Source organism: Pan troglodytes, chromosome 3, assembly GCF_028858775.2.
Source record: "Pan troglodytes isolate AG18354 chromosome 3, NHGRI_mPanTro3-v2.0_pri, whole genome shotgun sequence".
In the NCBI taxonomy this organism is placed as follows: domain Eukaryota; kingdom Metazoa; phylum Chordata; class Mammalia; order Primates; family Hominidae; genus Pan; species Pan troglodytes.
The window spans coordinates 67964856-67979214 of NC_072401.2; the positions used below are offsets into that span (position 1 = coordinate 67964856).

Below are 14359 nucleotides of genomic sequence, written 5' to 3' on the forward strand. Positions count from 1 at the left end.
CTAGCTATCTCCATCCGCTTATCTATCCATCTATTATTTCACTGATTGTTCATTCAGCCTACATATTCATTTGTTCTCTGATGAACATTTGAATCTCTATAGTCCTGTGCTAAGGTCAGTGTTGAATAAAATATTTTCTAATAAGAGGGAGCTTATATACGAGCCATGGAAAGAGTTATTAAAAATTTATCTGTACAAATATATAATTTTAATTTTGTTGAGAGCAATACGGAATCCCAGTGTGGTACAGTAGACATTTTAACCTGGTGTATGTGATTAGGGAATAATTTAGGAAATGCTTCTCTGAGGAAGAATGTTTAATTTGAGATGGAATAGAAAGAAGAAATTAGATTGGGATGTGGGTAGGGGCCTCTGGGCAGAGGGAACAGCTTTTAGGAGGGAGGGTCATGGAGTCTTAGAGAAACTGCACAAAGGGCACCATATCTGGAGTTTAGGCAGCTGGAGAGGTGAGCAAGGAGAAGATTAAGTAGTTCTGGTTTAGAAGTCACGATGAAGATTTGGGGAATTACATTAAGAATAATGGGAAGGTCCTGAAGAGCTTAAATAGGATCCGTCTATTTAGATTTGTATTTGAAATCAAATTCAGGGGAAAGGATTAGAGGGTTCAGGAGTGAATGAAAGGAGATCTGGGTGATGAGAAATTGCTATGGATTGGGGTAGTGGGCATGGAGAGAAGTGAAAAGCAGTGGCCTGGCCTGAGAGGAATTTACAGTTACACCTGACAGGACTAGTGTCTGACTGGGTGCAGGAGGGGAAGGAAAGGGAGTCACCAAAAGCCATTCTTGGGTTTCTGGTTTTCCTAACTCCACGGTGGTGCCATTAACTGATTTCTCCCACAGCTGCTCCCAATTCAGTTTCATGGCCACATTTTCTGTCCAGCTGTAATGGCCCACATCCTCTCCAGTGGCACCCAAAGTGAATATCTTTCTGGTCCCCCTGTTTACTTCTCTCACTCCAGTTATTGTAGACGATAATGATCTTATTTCCATATAAAAATATACATATATGTTGAATGTGCCTCAAGTTTTCTGTGCACATAGGCAGGGCTGAAATACATTTATTCCACATCTCATAGCTTAAAGACCTCACTAACTTCTTTTACTAAATTCTACTAAAATTTGTCTCAGAAATAAGCACATACACACTGAGAAATGTTATGAGTTTTGTGAAGATTAGTAAATTAATGCCTATATTGATATGGTGGGATTATATCTAGGACTTGAATCAGGGAGGGAAAACCCAGTAGCTTTAGTTAAAAATAATAATTATGACAGGACAGATAACATGTTAAGCTTTGATACAAGTCAAAACAATTTTTTAAAATTCAGCATTGAGATTTTATCATATCAACCACTAATCAAGGGCCAAAACAATTTATAAAGGAATTACACATAGCGTTGAAGTACATAGCTACCATTTCTTTGAAAGATCTGTCTATTTTACTATAAATCTGAGTCAGGTGGGTATATAAGCAACAAAATGCTTCTATCTTACAATTAAACATAAGTTAAATAAGTCTAAAATTTTGGAATTGCCACCAATCTCTGATAAAATAAAGAAGCAATTTATTTTCATTTCATGCTGGATCTAAGGAAGATAAAATGGGGAATTTAAGATATAGGAGACAGGATTCAACCTAGTTTCTAGGGGAAATAACTGACTCATTGTCAAATGTTGTAAAATGCTGTAAAATGTCAAATGATGTAAAATGGCAACATTATTTCTAGATTTTCACATCCTTCTTTAGAAAGTACAGGAATAACCTTGCAGTATCTGAAAATCTATCAGTAACTTGTATACAAACAGAAACAGAGACACTTTGGTTTGTTAGAAATAGGAAGAGACTATTCTCACCATTACAGTATAGACAATTCTTTTTCATGTAATAGTGGAATCATGTAACGGAGTAGGAAGCTGACTTCTCTTTGCATGTAAATAATAAAGAAGCTATACAGAACTATACTATCACCAAAGTTGAAGTGAAAAAAGACGGGTGAAATTATAAACCACAATGCATTCTTTAAAAGTATGCAAAATAGTCTCCTTTTTGAAAAACTGAGTGCAAGCTGGAGATCAAGCTGAGGCAAGAGACTATGATTTTACAGCAGTCATTAAGATAGGTGAGAAACGGGATATTTTGCCACATATGTTTCAGGAGGCATGGCTCTGAGTCAACTTGTTGGCTTTCAATAAAAACTGGAAACTTTTTTAAGAACATTAATTTGGAGACATATATCTATCTTCCAATGTATGTAGATATGTATATAGATATGTATCTATTTATGTATCTATCTGTTCATTTATCCTTCTCCCTACTTTTCCATCCATTCATCCATCCATCCACCTACATCCATCAAGACTTCCATCCACCCACCTACTGGTCTTCCTTTTCCTCTCCCTTTCCCTCTCTTTTTTCTCTATCTCACTGCTGGAGTAAAGGTCCCCTTTTGTACAACTTATGCTTTTCTCCTTTCTCTTCTGCACAAATTATGTTTTTTATTAAATCTCATCTTTATGAATGTATTCCAGCTAGTTTATTCGCAACAAATTCCTTTGTGATATTCTAACTTTAAAAGCTTACATCTTCTCTAGTGAAAAGTAATCCACTCTTTAGTGTCACACAGAATTTAATCTGTAACTTTACCAGTACATGAGTGACTCAAATTCACTTTTGAGTTGAAACCGTCAAGATTCTTTACCTGTTTTCTTCCACTTGGCCTGATTGCTGGGGGAAAAAAAACATAATTCATGTTTTCAAGAAAATGTAAATGTAAAATTTCTTTTTTGAACTAAAGTCAGCAACTTGGTTCATTTAGTTGAGTATAATTGCTACCTATGCAATCTATAATGGTGGTGACATACAGTGAGCACATACTGATAATAAAATTAATGATCTACTCCATTTTACAGATGGGGAAACCAATCCAGAGGTTAATGATATGTCCACCATAACTCAACTATCAAGATCCTCAAGTCAGTGCTCTTTCCTTCATGTCCTCAGGAGTTCTCCAGGGACACTGTAAAGATGAGAAGGAGGTTGCATGGTCTGAATGTTTGTGTCCTTCCAAAATTCACATGTTAACACTGAATCCTCAATGTGATAGTGTTAAGAGGTGGGGCCGCTGGGAAGGGATTAGATCATGAGGACAGAGCCCTAATGACTGGGATTAGTACCCTTATAAATGAGGCCCCAGAGAGCTGTCCCTTCCACCATGTGAGGATTCAGTGAGAAGGTGCTGCTGATGAACCAGAAAGCAGGCCCTCATCAGAGAAAGGATTTGCCAGCACCCTGATCTTGGACTTTCCAGCCTCCAGAACCATGGTAAATATACTTCTGTTGTTTATAAGCTACCTAGTCTGTGGTTGGTTTGTTTGTTTGTTTGTTTTAACCATAAACCATAGCAGTCCAAGTGGACTAAGAAAGAAGTGGTTCACCCTTCAGGGAACATTAATTCACAAAATCCCTGAGAAGAAGAAAACTACTATTTCAAATATATACTTTTTTTTTGCATGTGTATATTGTGGTTTTTTTTCACCTGTGTTTCCATTGGGGGTAAAAAGTGTTCCTTTGCTTTACAAGTTTGAAATTCACAAAACTATACTGGCAGCAGGGGGAGGGTAAAGGGGAGAATGAAACATTAAAGATATCTATTTGACTTCAATTTTTCAACATGGCAAATGGCAGAAAAAAAATCAGTTGCAGAAATGGAAAGAGGTAGGAGATCAGAGCAGAAGGGTGTGAGAAAAAGGAAATCAAAGAGGGAGGAGAGGGGAGGTGAAGGGCAAAGGAAAGAGAAGGAGATGGTGATATAGGAATTAAAAAGAAATTATTTAGGCAGATAGTGAGGGTAAGAAAGTCCTCAGTAAGGTTTTCCTGTTAATGAAAAGCAGCCCCCAAATCATTTCTTTTCTAACAAAGAGCAGCCTGTAAAATGGAGCTGCAGAGGTAGAAAGGAAAGCTAGAAGCTTGCACAGGTGAATGGTGGCAGCTGTGCCAACAGGAGAAGGCTACTTGGGAGTAGGCATGTTCAAAATGGCAGCTCCTTCCCTTTCCCAGCCATGTGTACAGTAAGGAGCAGGCAACATGGCCTGCCAAGTGGAAAGCCTATTTGCATAATAAGATTAGGGTGGTGGGGCATGGTGGCTCACTCCTGTAATCCTAGCACTTTGGGAGGCTATGACAGGCAGATTGCCTGAGCTCAGGAGTTTGAGACCAGCCTGGGCAACATGGTGAAACCTCATCTCTACTAAAATACAAAAAATTCACCAAGTGTTGCAGTGTGCGCCTGTAGTCCCAGCTTCAGGAAGCTGAGGCAAGAGAATTGCTTGAACCTGGGAGTCGGAGGTTGCAGTGAGCCAAGATTGTGCCAGTGCACTCCAGCCTGGGTGACAGAGCGAGACTTCATCTCAAAAAAAAAAAAAAAAAAAAAAAAAAAAGATTAGGGTGAGATTTCTAGCCTTCCAGTCTTCCCGGCAGGCTGTGTAAACATCACACCTGGTCCAGCCAATCTTGGGCCTTACATAAATCAGACACCATCTCCTCAAGCCTGCCTATAAAATCTGGTGCACTACCACTCTGGGCCAGAATTCCCATTCTAGAGCCCCTCTCTCTCTCACAAGAGAGAGAGTTGTTCTCCTTTCTCTTCTTTTGCCTGTTAAACCTCTGCTCCTAAACTCACTCCTTGTGTGTGTCTGTGTCCTTAATCTTCTTGGCTCTAGATGATAAGCCATGGGTATTTACCTTAGACAACAATGCTGATTCAATGGGAAAAAGAAGAAGGGTGAGAGAAGGGAGTGGAGAAAAGCCAAGGACTATGTTGGGTACCTTCCATTTGCTAGTTCAGGGCTACTCTCTACCCTCCTCCATCCTGCCTTCTGCCCTACGTGGTGGACTTACATGATAGTCACTAAGTGTGTCCTTCTTTGGCTTCTGGTTGGGTTTGGCCAGTGGGGTCGCTTGACAGGTAAATGGAGGGTGGAGGGTAAGTAAGGTCAGGGTATTCATTCTCCCGGATTCCTTTCTGAAAGGCCACCTGGGGCTAAGCTGTGTCCCTTGCCTTAAGATCATCTTTCTTCCCAAGGACAAATTGCTCCTTATTTTTGGTCACTCCTTTGATCTGGTACCCTACAGGCCTGGGGTTGGGAACAGCTCCTTCCCTGCTACAAGCTCTGGGTTTCTGCTCAATCCCTTGCAGTTTGCCTTTACTGCCCCAATACCATTGTAAACAAAACCTCCTCAAGTGTTCCATCTGTGTGGACTCTGGTACTACACAGGTATTACAATGAGAGGAAGGAGATGAGAAAAGGGATGAATTCTATGAAAGACAGCTGGGGAGGTGGGGGATAAAATATAGACAAATAATCCTATGAACACTACAACAGATTCTTGAAGTTTTCAATACTAATATTTAAAAGTGTTAGAGTTTTGTGGTAAAGAAACCTGCTCAACTATCATTTATAGTCAATGAGTAGCATAAATATTTGGAGGCATAAGGGACACAACCAAGTAAAAGAGTAGGCAGAGTTCAGAGGGACAGCATAGGTAACTGAGTGTAAGGCTATGAAGCCAATCATAAGCTATCCATGGTTTAACCAGTGTTGTGGTTAAGTATGATGTCTTGATGAAGGTAATCTCAACTAAAATATTAGCTCCACCACTGACCTTGGACAAGTTACATAAGCTGATTCAGAATGCTCAAAAGCCTCTTGTTACACTTTTTAAGATTTTATAAATTTTTGAGTAATCAATCTAAGGTTTTTTCAATAAGTTCCAATCAACTAAGTTCTTTAAGTTTAAATATAATGATCACATAACATAGTTTTACAGACTCTACAGGATGAAACAAAATGCACTGGAAGAATAGGAGGTATTTTTTTACAAAACAAAAACATCCTGTCCATAAATCAGATGGACAACAGCTGTCTGGTCTTTGAAAGGAATTATCTTTTGTCCTAAGATTAGCTGGGCTGCAGAGAAAAGAAAAGAATTAAGCATCATTATCAGTTAAAGTCACCTAGTAATTTCTACAATAAAATCGTCCAACTATATTCAGAAATTATCGTGAAAACATTCAGCCTTCTAGAAGAATTATTATTGAATTTATATTCACCCCTGGGCTAAGTATCTAGGGACTGTTTTTAAAGAATTGCTAATGTAGGGAGATATGCTACTGATCTCTTAATCTGATCACATCCAGCAAGAGTTATTTGCCCAGGGGTCTGAGCTACATTGTAATAAAATCAAAGGACATAAAAACTGTGGCAGGAACAGTGCTGAAACTGGAGAAGCATCATTATGAATAGCAACAAGTACGGAGATGCATATGTAAGAGGGTAACTAGAGTCAATATAACCACTATTCTTCCATGATTTAGGGTAAATAGATAGTTATGGCTCATCTGCTAAATGATCTACTGGGTAGATATTTATGGATTATTATACAGTATATTATTGAGGATAAGTCTGGTTAAAAACAAATAGAGAAAAGAGCAAATGGCACAGGCAGGCTTTTAGTAAGGCCAACATTTGTAATATTTCTCGGGAAAATCTCTCTCAGAAATTCCTCAGCATAGCTAATGTGCCATAGAAGGACTCTCCATTTTAGGAGTGCATAAATCCACATAAATTGCTATAATAAGGATTCATCCCATAACCCTTTTGGCATAAATGCACATCTGGTCTCTGTTTGTAATGAAATCAATTCAAAGCCCCACAGTGCATTAATAATAAAAATGTTCAACATATTGCAACCAAATAAGCCCTCAAAATTTGAGTCTGCAAGATTCTGTCACACATGTGTATATTTTTAACATTGATAAATGATTAGGTTACAGAATATTTATCAGATGGCTTAAGATTCCAAAGGTAGACTTTGAAAAATTATAATTATTTCCACAAGAAAACTCTTAAGTATATATGCTAGAAACTTTTACTTGCTTAATGTATAATGCCTCTTGGACTTTTATAGCTGTAGTGCACAATACCATAGAAATTTTATTAATAATAAAATTATTATAAGCAATATAAGAAGAAATTCATGGATTTGCACTTTAAAAACAACAAAATTCTAGAATTAGCTCATAACATATTAGAGGTTGTCATTAAATGTGAAATTTTCTACATTGATTTTAAAAGAATTCTTGACTGTTTTGTTTCCAACAGCTATCATCAACAACAGATGATATAGTTTTAGCAAAGACTTTCTTGTCAGTCACAAGATTTACCTTCTGTGTTATATGATTGACCCAAGGAGAAGAACAGTTGCTGAGATCTGGACCTTGGGGATCCCAAATTCCATCAGGAGCAAGGCATAGATAAGTTGATACACCTATAATAATGAGAGAAATGTATCTGTTTCTTTTTCTTAGAATGACTTCACATCCATGGTATATTTTAAAATAAGCAAAGGTAAAAATGAGATAATTAAATTGATATAATGTTTATTAAAACACCAGATACAGTGCCAGTAAGCGTTTAGCACTAGAGAAATGTAGTACTCCAAACAAAAACATACAATATGTTTGAAGCATTTGTGGCAGCCACATTAGGTATGGGGACTATTATTATTATTATTATTATTATTATTATTATTTTTTGAGATGGAGTCTTGTTCTGTTGCCCAGACTGGAGTGCAGTGGCAAGATCTCGGCTCACCGCAACCTCTGCCTCCCGGGTTCAAGTGATTCTCCTGCCTCAGCCTCCCAAGTAGCTGGGACTACAGGCATCCCCCACCACACCCGGCTAATTTGTGTATTTTTAGTAGAGGCAGGGTTTCACCATATTGGCCAGGCTGGTCTCAAACTCCTGACCCCGTGAGCTGCCCGCCTTGGCCTCGCAAAGTGCTGGGATTACAGGCGTGAGCCACCGTGTCCAGCCGAGGACTGTTTTTAAAGAATTTCATGGGTGAGATGATGTGATATGTGCCTCCATGGAGGTTAGTGCTTGACTTTGTAGAGGCAAGGTAGCAGTTGAGTCTTAAAATAAGTGTGCAGGTTTTTCAGAAAAAAAAAACAAGGTGGAAAAGGACATTCCAGGTGGAAAAATATATGTTCTTTGGGAAACTTCAAGTTTTTTTGAACTGGGGTCTACTGGACTGGGGAGTTGTATTTAATGAAAGTAGAAAAGTAAACCAGATCATAAACTCCCTTGTCTATCATTTGTGGGTGCCGGAAAATCAATGAGAATATTAAAAGAGGAGATAGATGATGAGCAAATTTGAGTTTTGGAATGATATCTCTGGCAGAAACATGGAAGATGAATTTCAGAGAGTAATGGCGTGATGGTGAGGAAGCTATTGCAATAATTCAAGTGAGAGACTGTGGCGGCCTAGACAAAGGCATAACAGAATGGACACAGATGGGTAAAAATGAGACTGGGGTGTATTGACAGTAATCCCTGAGGGCTTCAGAAAATATCTTTTCCAATTGTCACTGAAAAATAATGACACATTTCTGTAGAGCAAAGTGCTTTCAAATAAAGTGTTTCACTAATCTTCAAAACAACGGTCTGCAGTAGGGGGCTATTATTATTTTTCTTTTAGAAGTAAAGGAACTGAGACCACAACCAAGAAAACAGAGCTAAGAAAAAAGATGGTTTCCAACTGTTCTCTGATTCCAGGATCACAGAAAACTTTACAAGTAAACATTCTCCCTCTTTTTCCTAAATAAAATGAGTATTTTTGAATATTTTAAAATATTTTGCTGGAAAAAAGTGTATTTTTTATAAAATACAAATCAATAATACCCAAGGAGAAAGTCCCTGAGAATGCTGGGTGACATACGTTGTGAATTTCTCTTATTTACATATTTTAGAGAATAATGCAAATGTGCCAAGTATTCATTTACGAATACCAATGTATGTAACAATAAGAAAATCAGAATACCTTTGCTTAAGCAAAATAAATAATAATATGGTTAACAGGTGAAGATATTATGAATGATATCAGTAATAAAATAGGCAAAGAAGGCCAGGTGCAGTGGCTTATGCCTGTACTCCCAGAACTCTGGGAGGCTGAGGCGGGCTGATCATCTGAGGTCAGGAGTTTGGGACTAGCCTGGACAACATGGTGAAACCTGTCTCCACTAAAAATACAAAAAAGAATTAGCCGGGCATGGTGGTGGGCGCCTGTAATCCCAGCTACTCAGGAGGCTGAGGCAGGAGAATCACTTGAACCCTGGAGGCGGAGGGTGAGCCGAGATCATGCTGCTGCACTCCAGCCTGGGCGACAGAGTGAGACTCCGTCTTAAAAAAAAAGGCAAAGTAATATTGAGTTCTTATCTATCCCCTAGAGGAAACAATGCAGGATTGTTCTCTGGTGGATGCATGAGTGAGTGCCAGGTTGACTCCTGCAGCATGGTCCCTGACAGTGTTAAGAGCCTTCGACCATCAGAGGACAACTACAATGGCTGATAAAAAGGAGAGTCAAACTTTCTCTTTTGTTACATGTTAGGTCATTTCCATGATAATCTTCTAATATAGAAGTCCTCAACCTCATTTTCTGCAATCAATATCTGATGGTTGGTGACAAGCATGAGTCTAACTCCCAGCAAACAAGTGATCCCCTCTGGACTGCTGTATAGAAAAGCTGAGCCTCTAGAGTAGCCAGTATATCTACAGCCTAACTTTACCTTGACCCAGAGACCTGAAACTATGAGGGCAAAGTGCAGGTCTCACAGGTTACCTGTGACTTAATCAGGTTACGTTTTCAAACTCTGGAAAATAGATAGCTTTAAATTGTAATTTAGCTGAGTTCAGAATTTAGTCAAATGTGAAGTAATAAAATGTGTTGTAATGAAAAAAAAGAAAGAGGAAAGAAAGAAAGAAGAAAGAAAGAGAGAAAGAGAGAAAGAAAGAAGGAAGGAAGGAGAAAGAAAGAGAGGGACAAGGAGGGAGGGAGGGAGGGAGGAAGGGAGGGAGGGAGGAAAGGAGGAAGGAAAAGGAAAAGAATACTAGAAAATAAAGCCAAAGCAACACAACAGTTCTAACTTAGTGCTTTAGCACAGACTTACCTATAGTTCCTGCAGGGCATGGCTGCTTTGCTATCTGTCCTTGACGAGTCTTAAACCACATGATTTCTCGGGCTTCCACAGCCTCACAGCTCTCTTCGAGAGCTGGGATTTGGGACGATGCTGATGGAAGGTGTGTGGTCACGTCATCAAGTACCTCGACAGCTGGAGATGGGGTGCTAGTACTCCGGTTTCTTCTTCCTGACACTGACGGGGTGGTACTCCTTCCTGGGCTCAAAGTTGTGGTCCAAAGGGTGGTACTGGTGGTAGTGCTTCCCATGCCAAGAGGTCCTGTGGTAGAGATATCTGAAATAAAATTAGAAAGAAAACACCTACATTGCTTGTTCACAGTAGGACCTCAAGATGTCCTAGTACTTTAGAAATTGTTTTTATTTGACAGTTCAAAGAGCTTTAAAGCTCTAGAAGTCCTCAACCTGATTTTCATTTTAAACGTGCCAAAAATAAGCCAATACCAAGGTATCAGGATGCCACTTGAGTATCAAAACAACCATCTGACCACTGCCAAACACAGGCTTTTTAAGGGTTCTTCGAAACTCAAATCCCAGAAACAAAATTACAGCACAACTCAACTCTTCAGTAAGCTTCTTAATGCTCTCAGCCTTTTTGACAATTAGATGATTAAAACTTTAAGCCCTCTCCTTAGAATTATCAAACTTTGTATAGAAGGGAGAACTATATATAAAATTTTATTTTCACATGAAGTGCAATATGGATTTCTAAATATGCAGTAAATAGGTGAGAGGACAAAAAAAAAAAGGAAACAGAAATTAAACTGCTGACAAGCTAAAAAATAAAGAGCAATTCTGAATATAGTCTCCTTAAACACAAACTGGAGTAGCTTAGTGATCTACTTTATTGCTCTTAGAACTGACTCACCTTCACACAATTTTCAAATTTGATTTTCATTAATGTAAAGTATAAGTAGTTTCCAAATAGTTACAATCCTAAATTATCCTCTAACAAGATTTTTTGAATGGGAAAATGTATTCCAAGTTCCAAATAAAATAGTTGGGTTCTTTGTTAGGTAATTGAACCTATGTTTCCAAGGAATAGGCATACTATGGAAATAACCACTGCAAAGAATCATCTTTCTGGGAAAATATATTTATATTCTCATCATGGAAATGCAAGAGTATGCTTGTCCTTCCTGTACACAGACTGCATACCTAGCTGTAAGATTAGAAACTACTCTTAACCTCACTTACTGGCAATAAACTGTAGGGATATTGGCTCTAGTCTGATTCAAGATTACTCATGTTTAAGGAGATGTAGGGCATTCTGATATGAGTCTCTAGCTGTTTGTAATTCATTTTCTACTTCCCTTAAAATATCATCACCTCCGCTGCCCCGAGGAGGTCCCCAGGTTCATCACAATGTATTTGGTGTATATAAAGCTTCCAAAGAAACAGGAGAGAGATGGTGAAGGGATGGGATATTTTTGAATATTTCATCACTGAAATTGTAGTATTTTCTGAAGTGATGCTATCTATTATGTGTCTTTTGCATCTTTCTTCTATTTTCCCTCCCTCTCTTCTCAACTTTCCTTCTCTTTCTCTCATGGTCCCTTTCCATATGAATGGTAATGTTCAGAATTGCATCTACTCAAATTTCATACAAGAAGGCAGAGTGTCTTATTTTCCCTCCTTCTTCCACATATACTATATCTCCCAAATAACCAAGTCTTTTTGATTCTGTCTCATGCCTCTATTTGAAATCCATCTATTTTTTCTTTCTAATCATCACTATCTACGTTCAGCTCCCCATCATCAACTTTTTGTTAGCGAAAGCAGTAGCTGAGCAAAATGGCAATATAGTCATTTCAATATTTACTTTTGCCAAATCAAAGCTCGTGATTCATAAAATAAAGTTGACACTGAACATATAACACAATCCCAACATAAAATTCAATAACATATTTCAAAATATTAAGTGCAATTGAAAGCTTAAAACTATACACAATAAAAATGTCTCTAATATATATAATTTGCATATATAATAAATCAAATGTTTTAAAAAGAAAACATGACCTACAATAAAGAAAATTGAGTAACTTAAAAACTAAATTTTTAGATAGTATTAGCTTAAAAAAAAGTGTGTCAGTGGTGTCACTGCTGAGATGTAAGAACATTTTGTGCTATTTTTCCAGCTGACAAAAAAATCCTTTTTGACATCATACTACATGGGGAATGCTACAGTTTAAATGCGTCCCCCAAAGTTCATGTGTTAGAAACTTCATCCCCAGTGTAAGAGTGTTGAAAAGTGGAACCTTTATGAAGGAATTAAGTCCTGAGGGCTCTGCCCTCGTGAATGGATTAATGCCATTATTGTGGGAGAGGGCTAGGTATCTTGGAAATGGGTTTCTGATAAGAGGATGTGTGTTTGGCCCCCTCCCACCTGTCCCCGCCCCTCCCCCCAACTGTATGCTCTGTTGCCTTTCTGCCTTCTGCCATGGAATGATGCAGCAGGAAGACTTTTGCCAGTTGTGGGCCCCTTGACCTTGAACTTCTCAGCCTCTAGAACTATAAGAAACTATTCTGTTTTTATAAATTACCCCGTCTTGGGTATTGTTACAGTAGTAGACAATGAACTAAGATAGGGAAGTAGTAAGGCAATAGTTAAAAGCTAACTCCAACTATTTTCTCCAACTCCTTTAATTCAAATAATGCCAGTTCTCATTTGTACTTCTGAAGGGACCGTTTTCAGCAACTTTTAATTTTTTGACAGGGACTATAATCTTTTCATTGATAATGGGCTACAGTTTTTGTTTCAAACAAAGCATTGCTATTTCTTCTTTGTCTTCTTTTGTTTGATCATGTAAAAATGGAGATTCATAGCAGTTACCTGTTATTAGTTAAATAATCTCATGCTCAAATGAACTTTTTCAGGATGCCTCTGAACTAGAGTAAGAATTAATTGTAAAATAGAAGCTCTGTTTTTCAATTGTCTTCTTTCCCTTCTTGAGGATTATGTAGGTACTGACGAATACTTTCTAAATGAATGTACCTTTCTTTGATTAGCTATTTTAATCAGCATATAACTCTCTGGGAGGTGAAAAGATTTGTTCAGCAATCATTTTCACTATGACAAACTACACAGTTACACATGTAGCACAAGATTTCTCCAGCCTATTGTCTCAACTGCACAAATCATGCACAGCGGGCCATGGCACACCACCACAAGATTTTTGCTTGCTGTGTGATATATGTATTTTAGCATGGGTTTAATAATATATCTTTATCCTCTATTTAAATGGTTTAGATTTCAGATTTTTAAAGATAATAGAATCAAACCAAACATAATTTAACAACAGCACCAGTACCATGTAATGAAAATTAATGTTCTTTCTTTATTTTTTTTCTAAAATTACCCTATTCAAATCATTCTCTACCTTTTTCCAGAGATACTCTTAGAGTGTAAGTTGGAATATGTTAGTTTACTGATTAAAGTGCTTAAATGGTTTCTGTCTGCCCTTCAAACAAAAGCTGAATTGTTTTCTTCATGCCCAAGCCCTTCATGAATTTCTCTCTCCAACTCATTATAATGCTTCCTCATCTTTTAAGTATATTCTTTAAACCATAGAAAATTACCAGTGGTTCCCCAGCTGCACCCTGTTCTTTCTGCCTCAGGGCCTTTGCACATCCTGCAATGTGTTCTTGCCCCCATTTTCACCTGGCTAACTAACTCCTATTTATCCTTTCAGCTTAGCTTGGATGTTATTTCTATCAAGAAGCCTTTCCAAATTTACCAAGACTGGGTTATACACTAATATGTGTTGTTAGGATTAATTCCTTAGCTTTTAGTATTGTGCCCGACTAGGAGTAAATGAGCTCTCAGTAAAGGTAGGTGAACATCAGGACTAGGTCAAGAAGGCAGTGGAGAATATAGTATCCCACAAAAAGAGAAGCATCACAAAATAAGAGAAAGGATAAAGTGGGACAAGCAAATGGGGTGGTTAAGAGTGTGTACAATTAACAGACTGAAAAAATTATTTCTTAAATGCATTTTACATTGTCCATTAGACAAAGTGGAAATATTCCGGAAGAAAATAAAGCTCCCTCTCCCCCAAATGATCCTATCTCAGAACAATTAGATTTAAAGTGAATATACTCTTATGAAGCAATAACAATGATACGATATTTTTTAAAAACTTCAATTTGTTATGAAAGACATTGGAAGGACTTAGTTTAATAGACATACTAATGTTAGGGATCAATATAGAACTTATTTTCATGGAACTGTGCCACAGAGAGATGTCTACAAGCAGGGTCATACCATTCCATTCAACTTTAAGCAGAATTACAATCGATTTTAAA

General features: G+C 37.8%; 1 protein-coding gene across 50 annotated transcripts in view; it reads right to left on the reverse strand.

Annotated features, from left to right (window-relative positions):
• Positions 1 to 14359, reverse strand: part of ADGRL3 (adhesion G protein-coupled receptor L3) — an 861998-nt gene that overhangs the window by 164526 nt on the left and 683113 nt on the right. For 34 of the 50 annotated variants that reach the window (XM_054683087.1, XM_054683094.1, XM_054683082.1 and 31 more), the window contains 2 exons: positions 10029 to 10331; positions 7245 to 7348 (listed from right to left, as the gene is read on the reverse strand). In XM_054683087.1, coding sequence (XP_054539062.1) covers positions 7245 to 7348; positions 10029 to 10331 — 407 coding nt within the window. The remainder of the gene's footprint in view (positions 1 to 7244; positions 7349 to 10028; positions 10332 to 14359) is intronic. The other 16 variants (XM_054683080.1, XM_054683085.1, XM_054683079.1 and 13 more) reach the window with 1 other exon arrangement.